Source organism: Apostichopus japonicus, chromosome 20 (genome assembly GCF_037975245.1).
Source record: "Apostichopus japonicus isolate 1M-3 chromosome 20, ASM3797524v1, whole genome shotgun sequence".
Taxonomy (NCBI): Eukaryota; Metazoa; Echinodermata; class Holothuroidea; order Aspidochirotida; family Stichopodidae; genus Apostichopus; species Apostichopus japonicus.
This window is the reverse complement of record NC_092580.1, coordinates 33,085,393-33,106,161: the sequence shown is the minus strand read 5'-3', so window position 1 is coordinate 33,106,161 and position 20,769 is coordinate 33,085,393. Positions and strand designations below refer to the sequence as shown.

The following is a 20,769-nucleotide window of genomic DNA, read 5'->3' as shown; positions in this document are numbered from 1 at the left end:
TAACCTCACCGCCGAAAAAAATTCGAACACCACCTCAATTTTGAAACTTTTCGGTCTGAAAATTGAGATCGTTAGGCATTTTTGGCACGTGTAGCACGCGTGCACACTATAGTTCATTTGACGGAAAAGACACACCTGGATGACTTGTGAGGATAACCGCTTTTCTGACGTCCTACATGTTTAAAATTGGCGTTTAATTTAATTATTTTTTCTCTCTCTTTTTTTCTCTCTTTTTTTTCTCTCTCTTGTTTTTTCTCTCTTTTTTTTTTGGCCAAGAGCAGGGGGTCCGGACCCCCTGGACCCCCCCCCCCCCCCGCTGGATCCGCGCCTGCATATATTCATTTGACTCGAGGCAATATATGAAAACCTGATACCTCGGCTCAGTACAAACGGAGCCAATCTTTTGATAAATTGTTGCGCTAGGTGGGAGCACTGAACATATTTTCAGCAGATATCGATATCGCGCAGCACAACAAGGTTCGTGGTATATGGTCGCAATCGTCGCATCGACCATTGCCATGCCATGCTGTGTGACCATTCTCATGATTACTACAGATATTGTATTTTCTTATTCTGCCAGATGCAGACGAGATAATTGTGTAACTCTATTTCCCAAATTATTGAACAAAAAATATAAGTGAATCGCACTTATTTTTATTTGTTAATTTGTTTACAACCTTTTTTTTACCCCATTCCCAGTGGGGGGCCAGTGGGGGCCAGCCTATTTCATGGGGGGCCTCGGTCCCCCAGGCCCCCCGTAGCTACGCCACTGATCACGCATGGGGCCCTTTCCCTCGAACGCGGTAAAAAAAAATCAGGATTTTCAAAAAGGGGGGCCCGGGCCCCCCGGGCCCCCCCCTGGATCCGCCCCTGTAGAGGGTGGCGTATGAAGATAAATTACATAATAGCCTTTATTTAAATTACACGAAAAACAAACATGACAATGTAACAAATCATAATCCGTTTAGCCTTAGTATATTGACCTTCAAAATAGGCAATTAATTCAAACTAATTTCTTTTGACTGGTTCAAGCTTCTAAACAAATGCGTAAAATTCTAAAATAATGTATCGATTTAAAGCAATATCGATACTTGATGTTTAAATTACTGTTAAAATAAAAATCGTAGCAACTGCAAACATTTACTGATAGTGATCATTATTATAAACAATTCTTGGGGAATCCCTATCTGCTGTTTAGATGATGGCGTCCATTTCGATACAGTCACAGCCATGTATATCTACGGATGTGCGTAGATGTAACAGCGAGCCTAGGCTACTATAACAAGGCATTTACTACAAATATATACAAGATGTACTTCTTGTTAAATGATTGTAACGTTGGTAATTGATAACCAACAAGAACAATTTGTGAAAATATAATAACATAGTGACGTCACATAGAATGATACTTTTTAAGAAAAACTCGCCCAGGAAAGAACCTGGGCACGAAAACCAAACTACAGAACGACTGATCCGCTCTCAACTCCAGTCCCCTTGCATCGGGACGGTGACTGTGTGATCATCGTGAGGTGTGCATCACCATTCCCCTCGAAAAGGATACTACACATGATCTTATCCAAAATGAGAGAAGCGTCACATAGAATGATTTACCCATCACCAGTACTATACCAACTGGCAACTGGCACATTAGTTTGCGAGGCGGAAGGGCAGTTCGAACAACTCATAAGCACACTATCGCTTCGAGATGAACACTCATAGGTAATTAGTAACGGCCTCAATGTTTAGCTTGCTATAAAATTGATGAAAGTGTTTTCCTTGCGGTTTTTATTTCCATCATTATAAATGGTTCTGTTGCCCCTTTTGTTTTCATATTAATGATGCCAGTTTCCTCTCCAGGGCACCTTGCCGCCTTCGTAAGCCTAAGATCTCATTCAGACAGGTTTTAACCATACCTCTTAGTTGCTGAATTTGTTGTTTACAATCATCGTCCTGGAACGAAAGAAAAAAGGAAAACAATAATGCATTAATTTACCTAAACTGAGAAATGTATCAAAGTTTCAGTACTTAAAGTAACAACGAATGCAGAACCTTATACAAATACATGGCCTACAACCCTGCAGCTTCCTGTCTTGTTGAGAAATAAAGGGTTTAGATCTCTTCAATTTAATTCGATAATGTGATTATGCATGGGATACATTTTTGGTTCATATTGTATGGGCAAGAAGCGTGATCGAAATTAAACGATTTCTATTTTGGGTGTGTGTGTGTTGGGTGGGAGGGGAGGGGGTGTGGTAGTGACCTTCATAATTTACAGCTGGTCCAAAAAATCAGGAAGGTGTCATAATGTAGAAAAAACTGACATATTTAATGAGGTTAAATTGGGATCAAAACATTGATTTCACAATAAAAGAATTAATTCGTTCTGAAGATATCAGAATGCTGATGTGCCTACATGTACAACAGACAGAGGAATATATATATATATATATATATATATATATATATATATATATATATATATATATATATATATATATATATATATATATAATATACCGAAAATCCACGTTTACTCCAAAAGAAAATATTATTAGAGAAAACCAGAGAAATAAGATATGACTCATAATTGACAAATAAGGAGTAAGTTTTAGAAAATATATTAACTTACTCCTTATATGTCAATTATGAGTCATAGGCCTATATATATATATATATATATAGATATATATATATATATAGATGGGTGTGTGTCAATATTCACTTCAGCATGCCGTTGGGCTTTAGTTATTAAGATCCCCCCACCCACCCAGCCCTGTGATAAGTGGGGGTGTGAACTAGATGTACCTTGCTGGTGTATCCGATATCCTCTGTGGCTTGCTGCTGAGCTAGTGGTACATTGCTTGTGGATGCAATATCCTCTGTGGCTTGCTGCTCGCCGTTTTGAGATTCGTTCCTCTTTCTGAGAAGCTCCAATGTCTTGGCAGTTCCGAGACAAGCAGTCAACTGATTTGCTAAATGTCTTCGTAAATGTGCTTTCGAGGTGAAGTAGACATTGCAGCGAGGACAAGGATGGTAAGGTATGGCTTTAATTTGGCTGTCGATACTGGAAGGAGATGTCTGTGTGATAAAGACCAAAGACTAGATTAAGCCGTCTCTGACCGCATCCAAACAAAAACGAACGAATATGGGATGAAAAATGGAAGAAATTATTAAAGTCTTTGGAGAATTCGACGGAAGAATCCTTACCCTCTTGGTCCTACTTTCGATTGAAATTATTGCTCTTCTTAAGAGAATCGTTGCTACCCTCCTAAACCACACATCGTACACAGAAGATGAAATGCATAGTCAATTAGTTGATAAAATGACAAAATTTGTTATAGAATAAAGACTATTGTCAGCTAGAACTAACTTTTTTTCAACAGTGACGTCTGGATCTTGTTGAACCAAATCTGTTGTTATCCAGCCCTAAGGAATCAAGGAGCAAGGGATGGGCGGGGGTAAATTCCGAGTTACCATGCCCCCTGAATATCTTGTGAAGAGGGTCTAAGCGGGTGACATTCGATGACACTATGCAAGAGTACATTAACATCTACTTATTCAGAATTTGAAACACATTTTGTAGCAAAAAATGTATACGAAAAGCAAATTCTTTGAAATTTATGTATAAAAAAGGGGTGAGAAAAAACGGGAAGAGGCTTTTTCGTTGTCCAATCGGAATATATACTTCATATCATTGGGCGCTGTGTTGATCTCTTTGGGTCCATGTAATACTGGACATCATTCAAATTGGACGAAGGGGGGGGGGGTAATATTTAATGGTAGCGAGACCGAATATATGGAAATGTGCCAACGGTTGGGGAAGGGGTAGTGAAGAAGGGAAGGGGTAGTGAAAGAAAGCTAAGATGTATAGTGAGCACTGTACCTTGAATAGAGTGAAACATGATACAATACAGTGAATAATCTGTACGTGCAAGAGTTGGAGGTGTGAAGGTCTTGATTCGTGAAGGAGAGAGGATTAAAACAGTGCAGGAAACACGAAAGATGGAGTGAATAATAAAGCTATGTGCGTAGAGGAATCAGTAAGAGATGAAGCGTATAGAGGGAGAGGTGGTTTGGCTAGGACTCAGTACTGCTATACACTCTCTATGTAGCCTAACAATACGGGATCTGTATACAGATATTTTGATCATTTGAACTTCACCAAATATGGAGTTTGTGACGTCATACACTATTGATTACCGGCATTGTTGAACTGAAGGCACCCAACTTTTAACTCTACTAATTTTCTCTAGTTTTACGTAATATATTCGCTTTCTTTACATCTTTATCTTTACAAGCTTATACATCTTTATACTTTACATTAATAATGACATGCAACCGAGTTAAGTTCTTGAAGGTATGAAAAGTAAATGTTTAGTTGAATGGCTTACCTGATTGAATTCCTGTTTTTTTAAGAGTCGCTTTCTGTAAGCAGCTAGTGTACAACGTTTTGGAGGGTTTTCTCGATGTTTTCTTAAAAAATTCTTGCATTTAAACATCCTCATACAATCACTGCATCTAAACCTTGGAAGGACGTGAACTTTTCGCACATGCGCCTGAAGAATTTTTGGAGTTTGAAATACTTTCTCACATCTCTCGCACTCGTAGTGATGTCCTGTTGCAGGGCTCTGTAGAAGAGAAGAAGCCAGAAATGAATCGGGAAGAACGGGAAAAATGAGAAATATAAGAAAGGTCGACAGAAACGCCCAAGTATGATCGGATGTCAAAGAAATCAATGACGTATGAGAATTCGAAAAGAGGGCAAGGGGAGGGGGAGTAGGGAGGGATGCTGGAAAGTACATGGACTCCACCCAGGCAGAATATAAGCTTGTGACTTAAGCAACAAATAGGCTATGTGCATAGCCTACTAACAGTTTTTAAGGCAATTTTGCTTGTGTTATCCAATAGTTTTGTTTGTTTTTGTTACAATTATTTTTCATGATAGGCCGGCTGTAAGCAGGTAACTCCAAGCGTTGTGATATGTATGTAATGAAATAAAATATCTTGCAAATATTCTTGAAATATAAATATCTAGATTATTCACGGGTTTGAATATATGTAAATAAGACGGCGAATGTCGTCTGCGGTTATCACATGCATGGAATTCCTAATAAAGGTTGTTTCATTACGCAGAGGCGGAAACACGAACTGATCTCATTTTTAGTTGGTTCTATGAACGCCAAAAAGGACACAATATTAACAGATGTTACGCGCGTCTTATGTACTGAAGCTTAAATGGTCAATTCTGAAGGAAATCGTCTCATTATGTATGTGACCGACATGACGGATATATTTAAGATCTTGATTATTCATGGGCTTTAACAGATTTCCTTTTTCTCTGGGGGTGAAGGAATCGGGCCTGCAGAAAGTTTAAACTAGGGATTTACTTTGTTTTCAGTATTCCTTGAGACTTGCTTCAGAGTGGTCTGTGATTTGTTTTCATCTTTGACAACGACCAATGGCTTTGCAGCGCCAGCAGAAGTAGTTAACATATTGTATAACGGCGGTGTGGTATGGTCCTTGCTGGCGAAAGAGTCATTGTCGGGAGTCGGTACGTTGCAGGGTACGGCTTTAACCTGATTGTTTGTACTTGATGAAGAAGTCTGTGTAAATGATAAGCCGTAAGTGAAAGTGTCAGATTAAGAAATAATAAACTCGGGAGATAGTAAAGAACTAACTAAACTCTTTCTAAAGAATTGTTTGGTCCTTCCTTTTAGTCTTTTAATCTACTTTTCCAAAAACACAAGAAAGCTAAGAATGCTGACCATTCAAGGAAAAACTTTGTCCGACTAGCTACAGATACCCAACCACGTAAGCCAATACTTCTGGGACGAAAGCCCCCCCCCCCCCCGCCTCCTCCCATACACTCATCCCCTCCCCCCCAGAACAGGCAGATACAATCTTACAAAATATCAAAGTGTACATCACATAAATAAATAATAGCCTATATATGTGCGCTACAAGCTCAATATAGTCAACGTTGTTTCACATGTTGCATAAGATAACACCACTTTGACTCCAAACACCTTCCATTTTATCTTTCCCAGAATGGAAGGGGTCACAATTCGTCTTATACTTACCTCCCCCAAACTTAGATATCTTGCCCCCTCCCCTCCACAACTTTCCCCAGTACAAACATGGTGGGTGGCACCCCTGGTTAGCATGCGACCGTGATTAGATGCTATAGAAGTTTTATAGAAAAGAGTATACAAAAATGACATTTGGTTGATGATTTGCTTACCTTGCTAGAATCTTCTTGTCTAGTTAAAGGAGACGATTTAGAAAGTAGTATACAATGTTCCCTTGACTTGGATTGATGCCGGTTTAAGTTACTGCGGGTTTTAAACATCATTGCACAGCCGTTGCATTTAAACCTCCGAGGAACGTGAACTGTTCTCCTATGCCTCCTAAGAGTATCTCTCCCTGTAAATGTTTTGTTACATTTGTCACACTTGTGTTTTCCTGGTGTGTATTCCTGTACAGAGGGAGCAAACACATGTGTCAATAACATAAAATGTGCTTGCACATTATTGATAAAATAAATATTAGGTCGACGAAGAGACCCGTACAAATTTCAAGACTCTTACTGCATTAAATATTGATCAAATGTCAAGGCAGAGAGAGTATAATTACCTACGAATATTCAAAGGAGTATTCTCTGCGCTCTTAAATTGTTTCCAGGATGCGTAATACCTCCCCCCCCCTCAAGTTCCCTACCCCCTCTCCCTCCACGCTAACCCTCCCGGGCATTGCGCCATTTTCAGTTATTGATATTTATATAGATGGCTTAGGATTTGATTGGTTATTGCTAACAAACGCATAGTTACCTCATCGTCTCCCGAAGAATCTTCATCTTTCTCTGGGGATGATGGTGTGGGGGAGTCTGATACGCTATATTCAACATTTCTGCCTTCATCTTCTTCTTCTTCCTGTTCTTTGCCAGATGATGATGGGGGGCTAGGAGGTGTGTCCATGACCCTAGCTTCCTCCCGTCTGTAGAGAAAAGCACAATAGGTATTAATATTTTTTTGAAAATATTTACTCACAAACACAATGCTTTACTTATAGATGTATAGTCATAGATCATAAAAGCGCGAATTCAAATAATGAGCGGGCATCGTTGGTACGTGCAAAGGTTCTAAATTCACTTCACAATGAGTGCCGTTCTATAGGGGTGGGAGTAGGGGGATTCACCCTCCAGTGAAAACCAGAAGTCTGTCCCAAGTCGGTCTCAAATTGGAGTTGAATTCAGTGTAGTTTCACAGGCTCATAAACCTAAGAGTGATATAGAAAGATAAATTACCCAACCATTGACCCTGTCTCCCCCCCCCCCCCAACTACCCCTTTCTTTTACATTTCTCAGATTAGGGGAACTTTATAGGCCAACAATGTAAGGTTTGAAATAATGCACGTGATCGTTTCCGTCTTTCTAAATGTTTTTCGTAATCCGTGACGGATCCAGCGGCAGTGAAGTTTTTGTACAGAACTTACATGATATACTACAGCAAAACAAGTAATGTATATTTAATCCGCCGTTTTATACTAGTCATATATTGTTACACCTCTCTCTCCACCAATTATCCCCCATTTCTCAATTTATTTTTGACCAGAACTAGAGAGAAACATTGCTTCGAGCAAAGGCGCAGAACCAAAATCTTATTATATATAGATAGATTCAATAAGGGTGCTCAGGCCTATACAGCCATAATGGTTCGCATATTCGATTATTGCAAATAATGTTTGACTGCGCATGCGGGCAGAATTTAAATCTTTCCCGGGTTTGGCCCGCATATATACTGCAGACAACTCCTGTTTATACCTTTATGAATAACACCGTCAATCTCAGCTCACTCTCAGCTCATACAAACAAACATGTTAATCATAACAAATCATAACAAATTTCAGGGAAATCTAACTAATTCAAGTGTGAATTTAAATCAAAATAAACAAAAAACTGTTAGCAAACTGCTTATCCACTGAAGAACCTGTGTAAGAGAATGTGTCAAAGGGGGCCTGACGTTTCGATCCTAGCAGAATCTTTTTTCAGAGGCTGACTGACAACTTCTTTGTGGGACAGCACACAATGCCAAGGGAAACAAATTGACATATTACTTCCTACACAAATAATGCACCCCCCCCCCACCCCCACATTCAGCATCTGAAGAAGATTATGCTCGATTATGATCGAAACGTCAGGCCCACTTTTACACATTCTCTTACACAGGTTCTTTAGTGGATAAGCAGTTTGCTAACATTTTTTGTTGTATTTAATAAATACCGTTTTGGATGCATCTCGTAAAGTATTTTGTTAGCTGTTCCAATCGCTTGGGACAGATTAGATATGAGAGTAGAATCGTCTCGTCGTCCCGAAGATTCAGTTGCCATTGCTCTTTTCATTCTCCTCCTCTCTCAGGTTATGATCTTATTAAAGGGTGTGAAGACTGGCGCAAAATGAAACGTCTATCAGTCAGCAACGATTTGAACGAACGGTTTTAACCAACAAACAAAAGCTTCGTTCCCCTGGCAAGGAACTTAGCTATATATCACTGCATAATATGTTTGAATGTGTTGAAACTTTATAAGTTCGAGTGATTGTACTTTAGGCCTATAGAATCATCTACTCAGTGCAAACGGCAGTGGTCCCATGCGATTACTAACTATATCGTTCTTATACCAGGGACAACATGGCTAAGTGCAAATTTATCGATTATAGGCTACGTTTATGCAAACAATTCATACAGAGACGCGGTAGTCGAATCTGAAGCTGCGGTGATCTCAACTATTATATTATCCTTGTTCGTTTAAACCAACTCAATACGTTTAGCTGCGGTTTGGCCGGCTTTCATTATTGATTCACCCCAGCATTGATTATCGGTGTACCCACTGAGTATAACAAGAAGTCGTTAGATTTACATATTGTTTGCACTGCACTCTGGCGGGTGAAATATGGCGGGTAAATTGATGGATGGTGGATAATCAGGAACACAGTCCATGACTTTATGTTTCATGTTTATATAGAAGCGTCATAAGAGTCATACATAAATATTAGTTTAATTATGTAGATATACTATTATGAAGTCAACTTTTGAGCTAAAACAATTCATGTCAAATTTCGAAATTTGACATGTTTGAAATGATCATTACAAATTCATACTACTGAGAACGTGTGGGTAGGTACACGTACGCTCCTTGTTTTTATGAAGAGGTTGTTGATCTTATTCATCATCAGGCAGAATGAATTCATGAAGGTTTTTATTGATATCACCTCCTCAAGTGGTATTTGCTATACAGCCACTTCGAAATAGCGAAAGCTTTGTTAAGCTGCAGTGGTTGACGTATCTAGTTTCAACTCGGAAAACTGCTTTCTAACACTAATGACAAAATTAATGATTGGCCTAAATCATTGTATCGTGTATGATCGCTTTCAAGTTAAGCGTTGTAACGGATGTCACCAATTTGGATATTATCTTGTCAAATGCCACTCAATTGTCGATTGTGCCATTTGTGCGCAGCCTCACGATACAAATGAATGTCCACTATAAGCGCACCAGCAAGTTCAAGCACAATACCTGTTTTAACTGCAAGAGTGCAAGTAACAACCAGCACAGTACACACCCAGCTGATCCTCCTTTAAATTGCCCTTGTTATATCGCCGAACAAGGGAAGATGGAGAAACAATATGAAGACTAATTGACACTGACCACAAATGACGCTGATTCCACGCGACTATAGTAACTCTGTATCTCATGAACTGTCCAGTCCTTGGTGAACAATTAAATGCGACCAAGTAATAGCAGGGGCGTATTTGGAATAGTTGGCACCCAGGGCGGATCCTTCCTTTGTCAACCCCTGCAGGGGATGCTGGGGGGAGGGGGTATCCACCTCCCTTTTGAGAATTTTCTGTTTACGTAAGGTGGCTTATATGCACATGATGCTATCTCCACCCCCCCCCCCTTAACGGTATCCGTCCCTTTCCATAATTGTTTGGCTGTGGCATGACACTCCCTGACTGTTACCCCGGGAGGACAGCCCCCAACTCCCCGCTCCCAGCTTCGTACGCCAGTGAGTAATGGAGCACGTGATCGATACTTACCCTGAAATTACATATGTGCCTGAAACTTGGTTACAATCGGAGCTCAATTACATCACATCCAAGTAGGATCACAATTAATGGTATGAAGGAATCCCTTTGTGGTGGTATTTAAACGCAATATGTACCTTAAATAAGTCCAGATAGTTATACCCACATCTCATGTGAGTCTCTCTCTCTCGGCAATAGATTAAGTCACATCAGTGGCGTAACCAGGGGAACAGGGGAAGGGAAGAGAGAGTTGTGGGCGGGGGGAGGGGCGGACGACAAATTGGGCGCACGTAAAGTCATATATAGTTTTAACGTTTTACTATACAAATGTAGCTAATATGACGGAAATGTAAGCATGATTTTGCTTTTAATCACCTTTACCAGAAACTTCTCAAAGGGAAGGGAAAACCCATCACCTTAGACACCTCCGTAGAACACGGCTTGGTAGCCAAATACCATGCCCCTTCCCCCTCCTCATATAAAAATAAATCAAAATCGAGACAGAGGGTAGAGCAAGGGGAAAAACCACGTATAAACTTCTGGATTTTAACCCCCAGAAAAAATCAAGGAGGGCGACTCATACCCACCCCCCCCCCCAGACAGAATATGACGGAAACTTCTAAAACACAGTAATATGTACATATGATACAACATATACAGTCGAAAACTCTTTGTTTCGAAACTGGCAACATATAGCACCATTTTGTATCTAAGCACCATCCATTTTTACACAAGAAAAATTGAATGGGAAGGGAGACCCTCCCCTTGATGACATAGCATATTGCCTTCCACACTATGAAATAATGTGACTGCGCCCTTGGGTAGATCCCACATCACGACATGGAAAGCAATCAATACAGGAGTTAATTCTCTGACTCTTCAAATGTGAGAACAATTGGCTTTTGCCCCCTCACACCACGAATTAGGCTGGCTACGCGCCTGTGTCATATCCTGTTGAACCATCAGGGCGCAATACTCGTTCTGCTTTTAAAAGTTAACACAATATACAAAATTGATTTGACGCAATGATGTTAGCAATGACATTTATTTCAATGAACTGTTATATCATTTGTTTGGATAACTATATAGCCTTTAAGCTATGATACTATACATATGAACTACCTTAACCGTGAAGCAAATCAAATGTGACTTTAAAGTTATCAATAGTGAAATACAACGACTGAAACTGAGAGAAAGGAACTCTGTTTATCGACCGGACTGTAGGTAAAAGGAGAATTGTAGTTTTGATCTGTTATTTTGGTTTCCAATTTATTCAGCTTTAAATTTGTCAAATTTTTGGAATGCTCTTTGAAGGAATAAATTTAAAGTGACGTCGGATGCAGGGTTCGTTAGTCCTTTGTATTTGACTGTGTATAACTCAACCAAACTACGTTATATCTGAAATTCATGTCAATTTAGAACAGAGTATCCTTGGATCGATGACATGGAAGGTTTTTCCGACACCATGCATCTCCCCTTGATTATGCCTGAATGCTTGACAAATACATAATAAACATGTAATTTGAGGCCATCGAAGGTGTTATTTTCCTATATTGACCTAGGCCTATGTATTGAATCAGAGGAATTGACCTACAATAGTGCTTGTGTACATACTAAGTATTCCAGCCACTATCATTAACGAGTCTCTGATTTTAAATGGGTTGTTTCTCAAACGACAGTGGTGTATAAACAAAAACAAAACTAAAATAAAAAAACCAGCACTGATGTTATTGTTAGTTACTCGTCTACAACTTATCCATTTTTTTTTTGTGCCTAGTAACAGGCACCTTTTTGTATTCACTGATATGTGTGTTTTCATAGAATTTGATAGGCTGCAAATCCCACCACTAAATCTGTAATGGCTTCCGGAGATCTCTACTGTAAGAAATAAAGTTTAAGAACTATTTCACTATAAATTTACTGAATTTGTAAGCTTATAATACATGCAACAAGAAGATTCAATTGTCATCAGCGATATTAACTGAACTTTACCGCTTTCTCATGTTATGTTTCCATACCAACATTTAGACAAAAGATTACCCTAAGCAATAAAACTTGTATAGATGAGGCTATTCTAAAACATCGATAGAAATGCTCAAAGAGTCTTGTAATTCAGACAACTGCCCGAAGCTCATGCAGAGAGTATCTATACGTCTTCTCTCTGAGAAACCAGATTGAACTTGAACACTGAAGCGTACTAGAGTGTGTAATCTCATGGAATACCCGGATGTGTAGTGTGATGAGTGGGTGGACAAACCCTTACCCTACTCGGGATGTGTAGTGTGACGAGTGGGTGGACTAACCCTAACCCTACTCGGGATGTGTAGTGTGATGAGTGGGTGGACTAACCCTAACCCTACTTTGGGATCACTTCTGTTTGATGACGGTGTCATGAATTAGTAATATATCAATCATTTGGTTGTAAGTGGTATACGTGGCAGTTTCCGTGTCCGAAATACGTTCACACTGTGTAATAGCACATCCAAATAGCACGCAAGTCATGCCAGCCAGCCACAGAAAGCGTAGATAAAAACCCTATGTTAGAGCAGGCTCACCGTTCATTCGTATATAGGCTGCATATAGGCTGCATATAGGCTGCATATAGGCTGCATACTTCGCATTAATATACTTCCCGCTCCGTCGGATATCAAATAGAAGTTCCTCCAATCATTTTAGGAAATTACTTCTGTTTGCTAAGCCTTTACCGTTCATTAATAAATTTAAGTTGGCAAACCAACCAACAGTATTCCAATATTATTGTCAGACAATCACGCATGCGTGGTCGACCGGGTTGATAATTTCGGAAAATAATACATATAGCGAAATAGCGAATCGAAAGTCAGTTAAGATATAAATTCACTCATAGTGAATTCAGTAAAAATGCTACTTATACCAGAGATATCAATTAAATGTGACTGAATATTGTCCTTTTCAGATGAGCTTGAATGTTAATCCATGCACAGACGACGGCTCAGTCATAATCACATACTTCTGAATGATGTTATGCTCCCTTGCCTCGCAATCCTTTCCACCAAGTTGACATTTTCACAACTCTGGAAACGAGAATCCTCAAAATACCTAATAATACCTAATAAACGTCTTCGCAATAGGGCGTTTCTTAACACATTTCCATATGAAAGACTAATGATAGCTCTTTAATTTCTTTTGCATGCATCCAGCTTGCCTCTGCATTCTTTCAATTTACATCATCTTTCTTTGGCTCATTCTTTTCTTCACTTTTCCTATCTCTCTTCTTCCATTTAATGTATCTCTTTGTCAAGTGTAGTATTTGTGATGGGCGAGGTAAAGACTTTTTAACAAAACTTTTCTTAAAGGAGTAAAAATCAAAAACTTAGAGCTCCAAACTATCTACCGGAGGCCGCTCTTTGCTGCTCGTATACCTCGCGCGGATCACGGACTCTGCTTTCGGCCAGATGATGCGTTACGCTCTCCTCAAACTGAGGGCGCCAAAGAGGCGAGATGAGTCTACAAATTACGAAGAGAGAGAGAGAGAGAGAAAACCAAGATTTGTAAATATCGTGTATCCCAAGTTTCATGAAAGTCTGTTTTTTTGTTCTTTTCTGTATCTTTCATTGTAAGGGCATACCCAGCTTTTGGGAATGACCTTCTCACTGTGTTACTTCAATCCTATGGGGAAGGCGCCGATGTGGCAATATAAACTTGCCGTTATATTAGCCGTTTATCGCTATATATGGGACCGAGTGGATAAAGGCTGTGGCATTTGAAGCAATGAGGCTTAGCAATTGGAGGGAGGTTCCAAAACCGATAGCCGGTCGGGTCATAGTAATGTGGGGTTTTCATCCAAGAGCAATCTACGATTTTCCCATCTGAAATGACTTTCTAAAATTTTGAGTTAAAATGTTGAATTGGAAGCCACCCGACGTATAAGTTGTAATCGAAAGCCCTTGCGGGTTTCCCCACATTTGTGGTCGCTTGGGCGTCGTAATAATAACTGCTCATTATGATAACGATTATAAATTAGAATGGGTAGTGTGTGTGTTTGGGGGGGGGGGGTGTTATACTCAAATTCAAGACTTCTTTTAGCTCCTTCTGAGTGAGATTACCATACAGAAAGATGCCCGCCTAAAGATTATGCAAAAGGAAACAAATGTTTCTTTAAATTGTTAGACTCTCCCCCCTCCATCGATTCCTCAGCCAAAAAGATTACAGACGAAAGATTTCTTACTTGTTGAGGGCTTCATAGATCACCGGAACCAGACAACGGACATCGTCGGCAGCATACTGTATCATTTCTTTTGTTAGAGGGCGCTTTGCAAAAATTTGCTTATCATGGACCAACGCCTCAAATTCATCCGTCTTGTGTTTTGCCGTGAGGCCATAAAGCTCAATTAGTAGGGAGAGCTTTGGTCGCCACGGTCCAGCTAAGATGTTACACTGTTCCCAAATGGTAATGTAGGCTACCTATGGAATCGTACAATGCAAACAACCTCACTTTTTAAAGTAGCTTATTGAATGTGGTTAACTATTTTAAACAAACTTAGCATGTGTTGTTCAAATTAAAGTGGCAGTTGATCAAAATTAGACATCCTGTTACATTTTCCCCTCAAGTCAAGTTTATGAGCGAATGTTTAATGGTGAAGCAAACCCAAATATCATCATTGGTCAAATTGATAGAGAAGAACAACTTCCCTAGATAAGTAAGCACTATCTTACTCTGTTTGGAAATATCATAATGTTAGTCATTCACACATATAAGTCTTGAGCAAGTCTAACTATGACATCATCTAACTTCGCATGCTTTCATTTTAAATGACTATTATTTACAACAATACCTTCTTTTGTTTCTGTTGAATTGATGGGTTTTGAAAATGATCAAATCTAAATTAATATCGGAATTGTTTCAGTGTTCACATTGCTTGTGCATTCGTGACTATATCGAAACTCTTTCGGATAGCATCGTATTGTTCATTAAAACAACTGCACAAAGCTACTTTAATTAAAAAATTGACATAAACAGTCAGATTTGTGGTGTAAGATAGTATGATAAGGTATTATTGCGCATATGCAAGGATAAAACAAAGGACCCAAAGTGCGATAAAATTCATGCGATTCTTGATAACCTATAGAAATGCCCGACCCATACATGTGAATAACGGCCCGACCTACAATTCATTTTATATATGTGGACTTTTTAACTTTTCTGGTCATAATGATAGTGGGTCATGTGTTTGATATTGAGAATTGTTTGTGGTGAATGTGACAGAGTTGGGGACTCGAGTCAGGGACTCGGACTCGAGTCCGACTCGAGTCGCAAATTTTAGGACTTGAGACTCGACTCGAGACTCGGCTGTCAGAGACTTGGGACTTGATTTGAGACTTGCCCAAAAAGTTAGCAAAGACTTGGGACTTGACTTGAGACTTGCCTTCAAAAGACTCGGTTTTTCTACTAGAGACTTGTTTGTATTTCACAATTTTCTAATCATTAAATAACTTCATAAGTTGATATCGATAATAAATAATTATGGTTTCGTGTACGCAGGGCCGTCTTAAGTGATCACCGGGCCCTGGCCCCGGCAATGGAGCGGGGTCCATCAATCGAGTGAGTTCGAAAAAAGTTGCGTGAAAAATTGACATCCTTGACAATCGCTCAAGCATAGATATGCCTGCATTTACCACCCCTCCCTATTTCGCGCATAAAGCATAAAACTTTAGCTGAATAACATACGTGACATATCTAAAAAATGAAATACATTATAGAAGAGAAATCTTCCAGTTGCCCTCCATCCCTTCCCTAACAATACTGGACTTACCATTTGTAACACCCTTGTGTTGAGTCTTTCAACTGAGAGGGAGGTGTAGACGGTTTTACACTATCTAACGCAACGTAGTCGCCAAGAACATGAAGTATTTTTAAGGGAGGGCCCGAGGAACATGAACTTATAGCATGCTCCTCATGGTGAAACATAATTGCACCTATTAGGTGAATTGAGTGTACTGTTAATAGTAGGAGAGACTAGTGTAGGTTCTTATGACCAACTAGACCGGTTTCTGCTTTCAAACTTCATAGGAGGAGCTTCATCAGTAGTAGCCTTTGAATATTTTATATTCGGCCTGGGCGTCTCATTCTCAAAATGCATCTATTTTCTGTGCACAAGTTTTTATGGACTCATGGTGCAGCTATAAGAGCATCTAAAAGAGCTTCGTGTGAACCTTGAGAGTCAGCTGATTCTTCGTTAGTACGAAACCTTGAGTTACCAAGTAAATCTTTGAGATTTTGGGCCCTATGGTAGGCTAGAATCGGTTCTTTTGGAAACAGTTTGGATAATTGTTGCTTCTTGCGAGATTAAGTGCCAATGTTTCTAAAGTGTTTTTTTTTTTCAAATGCGTGGTTTTGATATGGGGTGTAAAGGTGAGCTTGAACACAAGCGGTGGTTACTTTTGATTAGGTTTGGTAGTGAGGTATTGCCCACGGTTTTCAAATTGTATGCCTTTCGTGGCTGAGGCAATTTCCTTTTTCTTATAGTTACGGAGTAACAGGTTCTCTGTGTAAGCCTTCGGGGCATTGTATATTCCAGGGTTGCCAACTCAGATTTGAATATTTAATGTCAAACTCTCAAGTGTTTCACCAACTCTCGTCACAAGTTGTCAAGTATCGAATTCAATCAGGCATAATGGCCTATTCAATAAGTTTTCATCCCAGATTAAGACACGGGGTTACTGTGATTGTGGGGCCCCTGACATCGCGGGGCCCTGGGCCAGGGCCCAGTGGGCCCATGCGTTAAGACGGCCCTGCGTGTACGCTCGAATTACGAGCGCCCAACGACGACTACAGGCGTTACCATAACTACCATTGGCTTGGTTGAATATTCCATCCAGGGCTGCTGTTTGGCTGAAAGTTGGCCTTTTTCAATAAAACAGTGGCTAGCAAATTTTGAGGTAATTTGTTCCGTGGCGTGTGCCCCGGTTTTGCTATTCGGCTGTCTAATTTATACCACATAATTCCTGGAACACTGTTACATTATTCGTAGCCTGCATCATTGTATTCAAACTTCAAAGGCTTGAGACTTGACTTGCGACTTGCTCATAGGGACTTGAGACTTGACTCGAGACTCGACCTCCAAAGACTTGAGACTTGACTTGAGACTCGCTCAAAATTTTCAAGGTGACTTGAGACTTGACTTGAGACTTGCTGGTAAAGACTTGAGACTTGACTTGAGACTTGCAGTTGGGACTTGTTGACAACTCTGGAATGTGATGAAAAAACCTATAATATTCATGGACTTACCGAAGTATCAAAGACGTTCGTTAGGGTCACTCCAAACTGGAAATAGAGGGCGCACTGATCTGACCGACAGTCATGCACAACCTGTTAAAAATGAGACAAAAACCCCAAAATGCCGTCATTATCACTTCAATAAATTACAAATAATAGAATATGTTTATGAATTCTAAATCGTTGCTACGTTCTCAGCATTAATCGATTTTATTATAACACTCAATTTATTTCAATGCAAATAATATTTGGCGATACATGCACATAGTAACAAATAGACTGACTAATCCCGAGCATGACATATACGACACTGGGATAAACTCTTCGATTCTTAAATTTCATTTATTGGGTTTGCTTGATCTGTATAATACAATGGTATCACCTTAAGTATCTTCTTCTCTTCAAGAAGAATTTTCAATTCTCCATCGATGAACATGTCCTTAGGTTGTGGGGTAGCCAGAACGTCGAATACGAAGACCTCGCCTTCAACTGTAGCAATCTGCAACAGGGTCAATGGTCCTTCCTTTCCTTTATACAGACAGTATATAAAATATATGAAAATATAAATATGTGCATATTCATGTATGGAAGTGCACCATAAAGTAATTGCGACTAATTCAGACACTATTCACAAACACACAAACACATAGCTCATTCTTCTAAAGTGAGTGGGCCTACTGTGTCAGCCAACAAAACGTCACTTCAAAAGCGAACTGAAGTGACCACTTTACAATATATGTAAATATTAGTTTCATTCCAGCTGATTTTCTCCTCTGTTCCAATTCTCCTCAGAATTCACAAGACCTCTGAATCATAATTGTGGGCCAGAATTTAAAGCAGCTGTTTTATTTATACATGCATCTAACGCGTATTATATTCAAGGCTATACATATTATGCTTACCAAGATGGTCTCCTTCGCAGTCTAATGCAACCACGAGTTGTTTATGATCAGAGCCTTTGTGGGCTTTTTCCAGCAGTTTTCTGACTATTAGTCTGCATTCGTCCACGGTCTCGATCAACACAGGCTCTCCAGGAAGATACTTACCACGAGGCACCGAACAACCTTGCTGCATGATAAAACATTTGAAGTCGTCTTGAGGGGACCGATAAGGAAAGCGGAGAGTTATACCATCGTCAGAGATAGAAAAATATTGAGGGAAGGATCGAATAAAGGGTAGTATGTCGCTAATTGATCCAAACTGGCTGACAACATCAGCAAACTGTTCTTGTCTTTGAAGGACTCTTTGAAACTCACTTATCGGAAAGGAATCCCAAATTTCTAACAGCTTACGACACATGTGTATCACGCTGGACACCTTCTCAGCTGGTGGACCCGACGATAGCCCGCTGGGCGACGAAAGAGCTTGCTCACAGTAGGAACTTTTCCACTGACTACGAGATCTATAAGGCCCCGGAAGTTGATACATGTCGGGTCGTCTGGAGCGCGGGCGAATTGCGATCACTTCCCATGTTTCCGTTGTCAAGGGAACGACAGTGACGATGACGGGCTTGTTCTTTCCGATAAACGAAGTGAAGTCAGATACACCTTTCAGACTCTCTTCTAAGCGTGTTGTGTTCAAGATCCCCGTTCCAAGACGTCCACCATGATGGTTATCCATAGAAATGATACATCTGTGTCGATACAGCTCCAAGGATACAACTGTGCCAAATATCCCTCGTCTCGTTCCTGGCGCTTCATTCCGTCTGGATGCCATTGTCACAACTATTCACAGCTCAGCTTTATAGTTTAAACTATAACAAACAGGAAAAATATATACACATGGGGAAACTTGGAAGCGAGTTAGGGTGAGTTAGGGCGAGAGCGTGAGATTTAGTTTTGACTTGGTTTCCTATGCCTTCAATCAACACCTTCCTTTACCCCCTTCCTTACCCCCCACCCCCCAACCGCTTCCCTTCTGGAGATACATGTTCACAAGATTTCCAAGTTTTGGCCGGAAAAAAAACAATCACTTTTTTTTTACATTTTGACGTCTAGTGACCTCAAATGGCCTTGATCTTTTAAAAAATCAAAGGCATCTTGTACTTAAAGTGTGGAATACGTGTACTAAGTATGAAACGTCTTCCAAGTTTCCCAGGCGAGTCTGGAGATACTGTATTTACAACAAGGCGGCACAAATTAACACACACCAATACACGCAGATGAAATGACGTCTGAGGACTTGAAATTCCTATTTTCAATTCCTCAGTCAGAATACAAAACAATTGCACACACATACACACGCACACATACCGTACATTACGATTGCAGAGATTAATATTATCAGCGAAACATATAGGTGTCGTGACAACAGAAATACATATACAAAAGCGCCAAACAGTATAAAGTATGCATTGGCCTATAGATCTTCTTCACATCGTGATAGGGCAGTAATAATGAAATTGGTCTATTGCCCGTTAGCCCGTCGTTTTTCATATAAGCAAAACTATATGTATTCGTACTATATATTGAAAGAAACGATCCAAACTTCATACTGTCTTTAAATTATTGAAGTATAATGAAAGGACAATTCAAATAAAAAGAAAACAGCGTGATGAAACAACTGGATTAATTAATTATACTTACAAAAAGACAAATCAGATTTGACGAAACGCCTTCATATATAGACGTATAATGACTGTTGTCTACCCTTGGTGAAGAGCATCGATATAATAAAAGCCATCTGGTCGCTTGGATCTATTTTCGATCTTACGAATTTCCCACATTTCGCAAGAACCTATAATTACTTCAATTTCTATGCAAGAACATTACAGGAATTTACATTGTATACGTATGTGCGTTTAGTTGGCAAGAAACTACCTTTGTACTGACTCCACAGGAATACCCTGGATTGCCACAGGATATATCGACGTACATGAAACAAACGTGACAGTTTATCTTATATACTAAATAGATGTTTAATAACATGACGTGAACATATATGATAGTACTGAATGTACGCATGAACCACCAATCAGGCAGCAAGTCGTACGAAATTGACAAAAGCGATTTAGACAACATGTGATCATTAGTATTTTTAGTTTAGTAGAGGAGGTCAAGGATGTCAATAGGGTAGTGTTCTAAAATACAGTACATAAATATATAATAGCCTATGTATATACGACACAACATATACAGTCGAAAACTCTTTGTCTCAAAAGTGGCAACATATAGCACAATTTTTTATCTAACCACCCTCCATTTTTACAAAAGAAAAATTTAATGGGGAGGGAGACCCTCCCCTCAGACCCCTCCCCTGGATGACATAGCAACTTGCCTTCCAAACTATAAAACAAATGTGACTGCGCCCTTGGGGTAGATCCCACATCACGACATGAAAAGCAATCAATGCAGGCGTTAATTTAAACCTTAATTCTCTGACTCTTCAAATGTGAGAACAATTGGCTTTTGCCCCCTCACACCACGATTTAGGC

General features: G+C 39.7%; 2 protein-coding genes across 2 annotated transcripts; both read right to left on the bottom strand.

Moving 5' to 3' along the window:
• Positions 1–959: 959 nt before the first annotated feature.
• LOC139961351 (uncharacterized) lies at positions 960–8,676 on the bottom strand. Its single transcript, XM_071960494.1, has 7 exons — positions 8,279–8,676; positions 6,828–6,993; positions 6,242–6,475; positions 5,388–5,603; positions 4,392–4,628; positions 2,806–3,078; positions 960–1,950 (listed from the first exon to the last, which is right to left on the bottom strand). Exons 1-7 carry the CDS (start codon positions 8,395–8,397, stop codon positions 1,828–1,830), a joined length of 1,368 nt encoding a protein of 455 aa, XP_071816595.1. The 5' UTR covers positions 8,398–8,676; the 3' UTR covers positions 960–1,827.
• Positions 8,677–11,112: 2,436 nt separating this feature from the next.
• Positions 11,113–20,728, bottom strand: LOC139961350 (uncharacterized). The gene is made up of 6 exons (XM_071960493.1): positions 19,922–20,728; positions 18,239–19,089; positions 17,719–17,864; positions 17,349–17,429; positions 14,289–14,524; positions 11,113–13,567 (listed from the first exon to the last, which is right to left on the bottom strand). Exons 2-6 carry the CDS (start codon positions 19,050–19,052, stop codon positions 13,447–13,449), a joined length of 1,398 nt encoding a protein of 465 aa, XP_071816594.1. The 5' UTR covers positions 19,053–19,089; positions 19,922–20,728; the 3' UTR covers positions 11,113–13,446.
• Between the last annotated feature and the right edge of the window lie 41 nt (positions 20,729–20,769).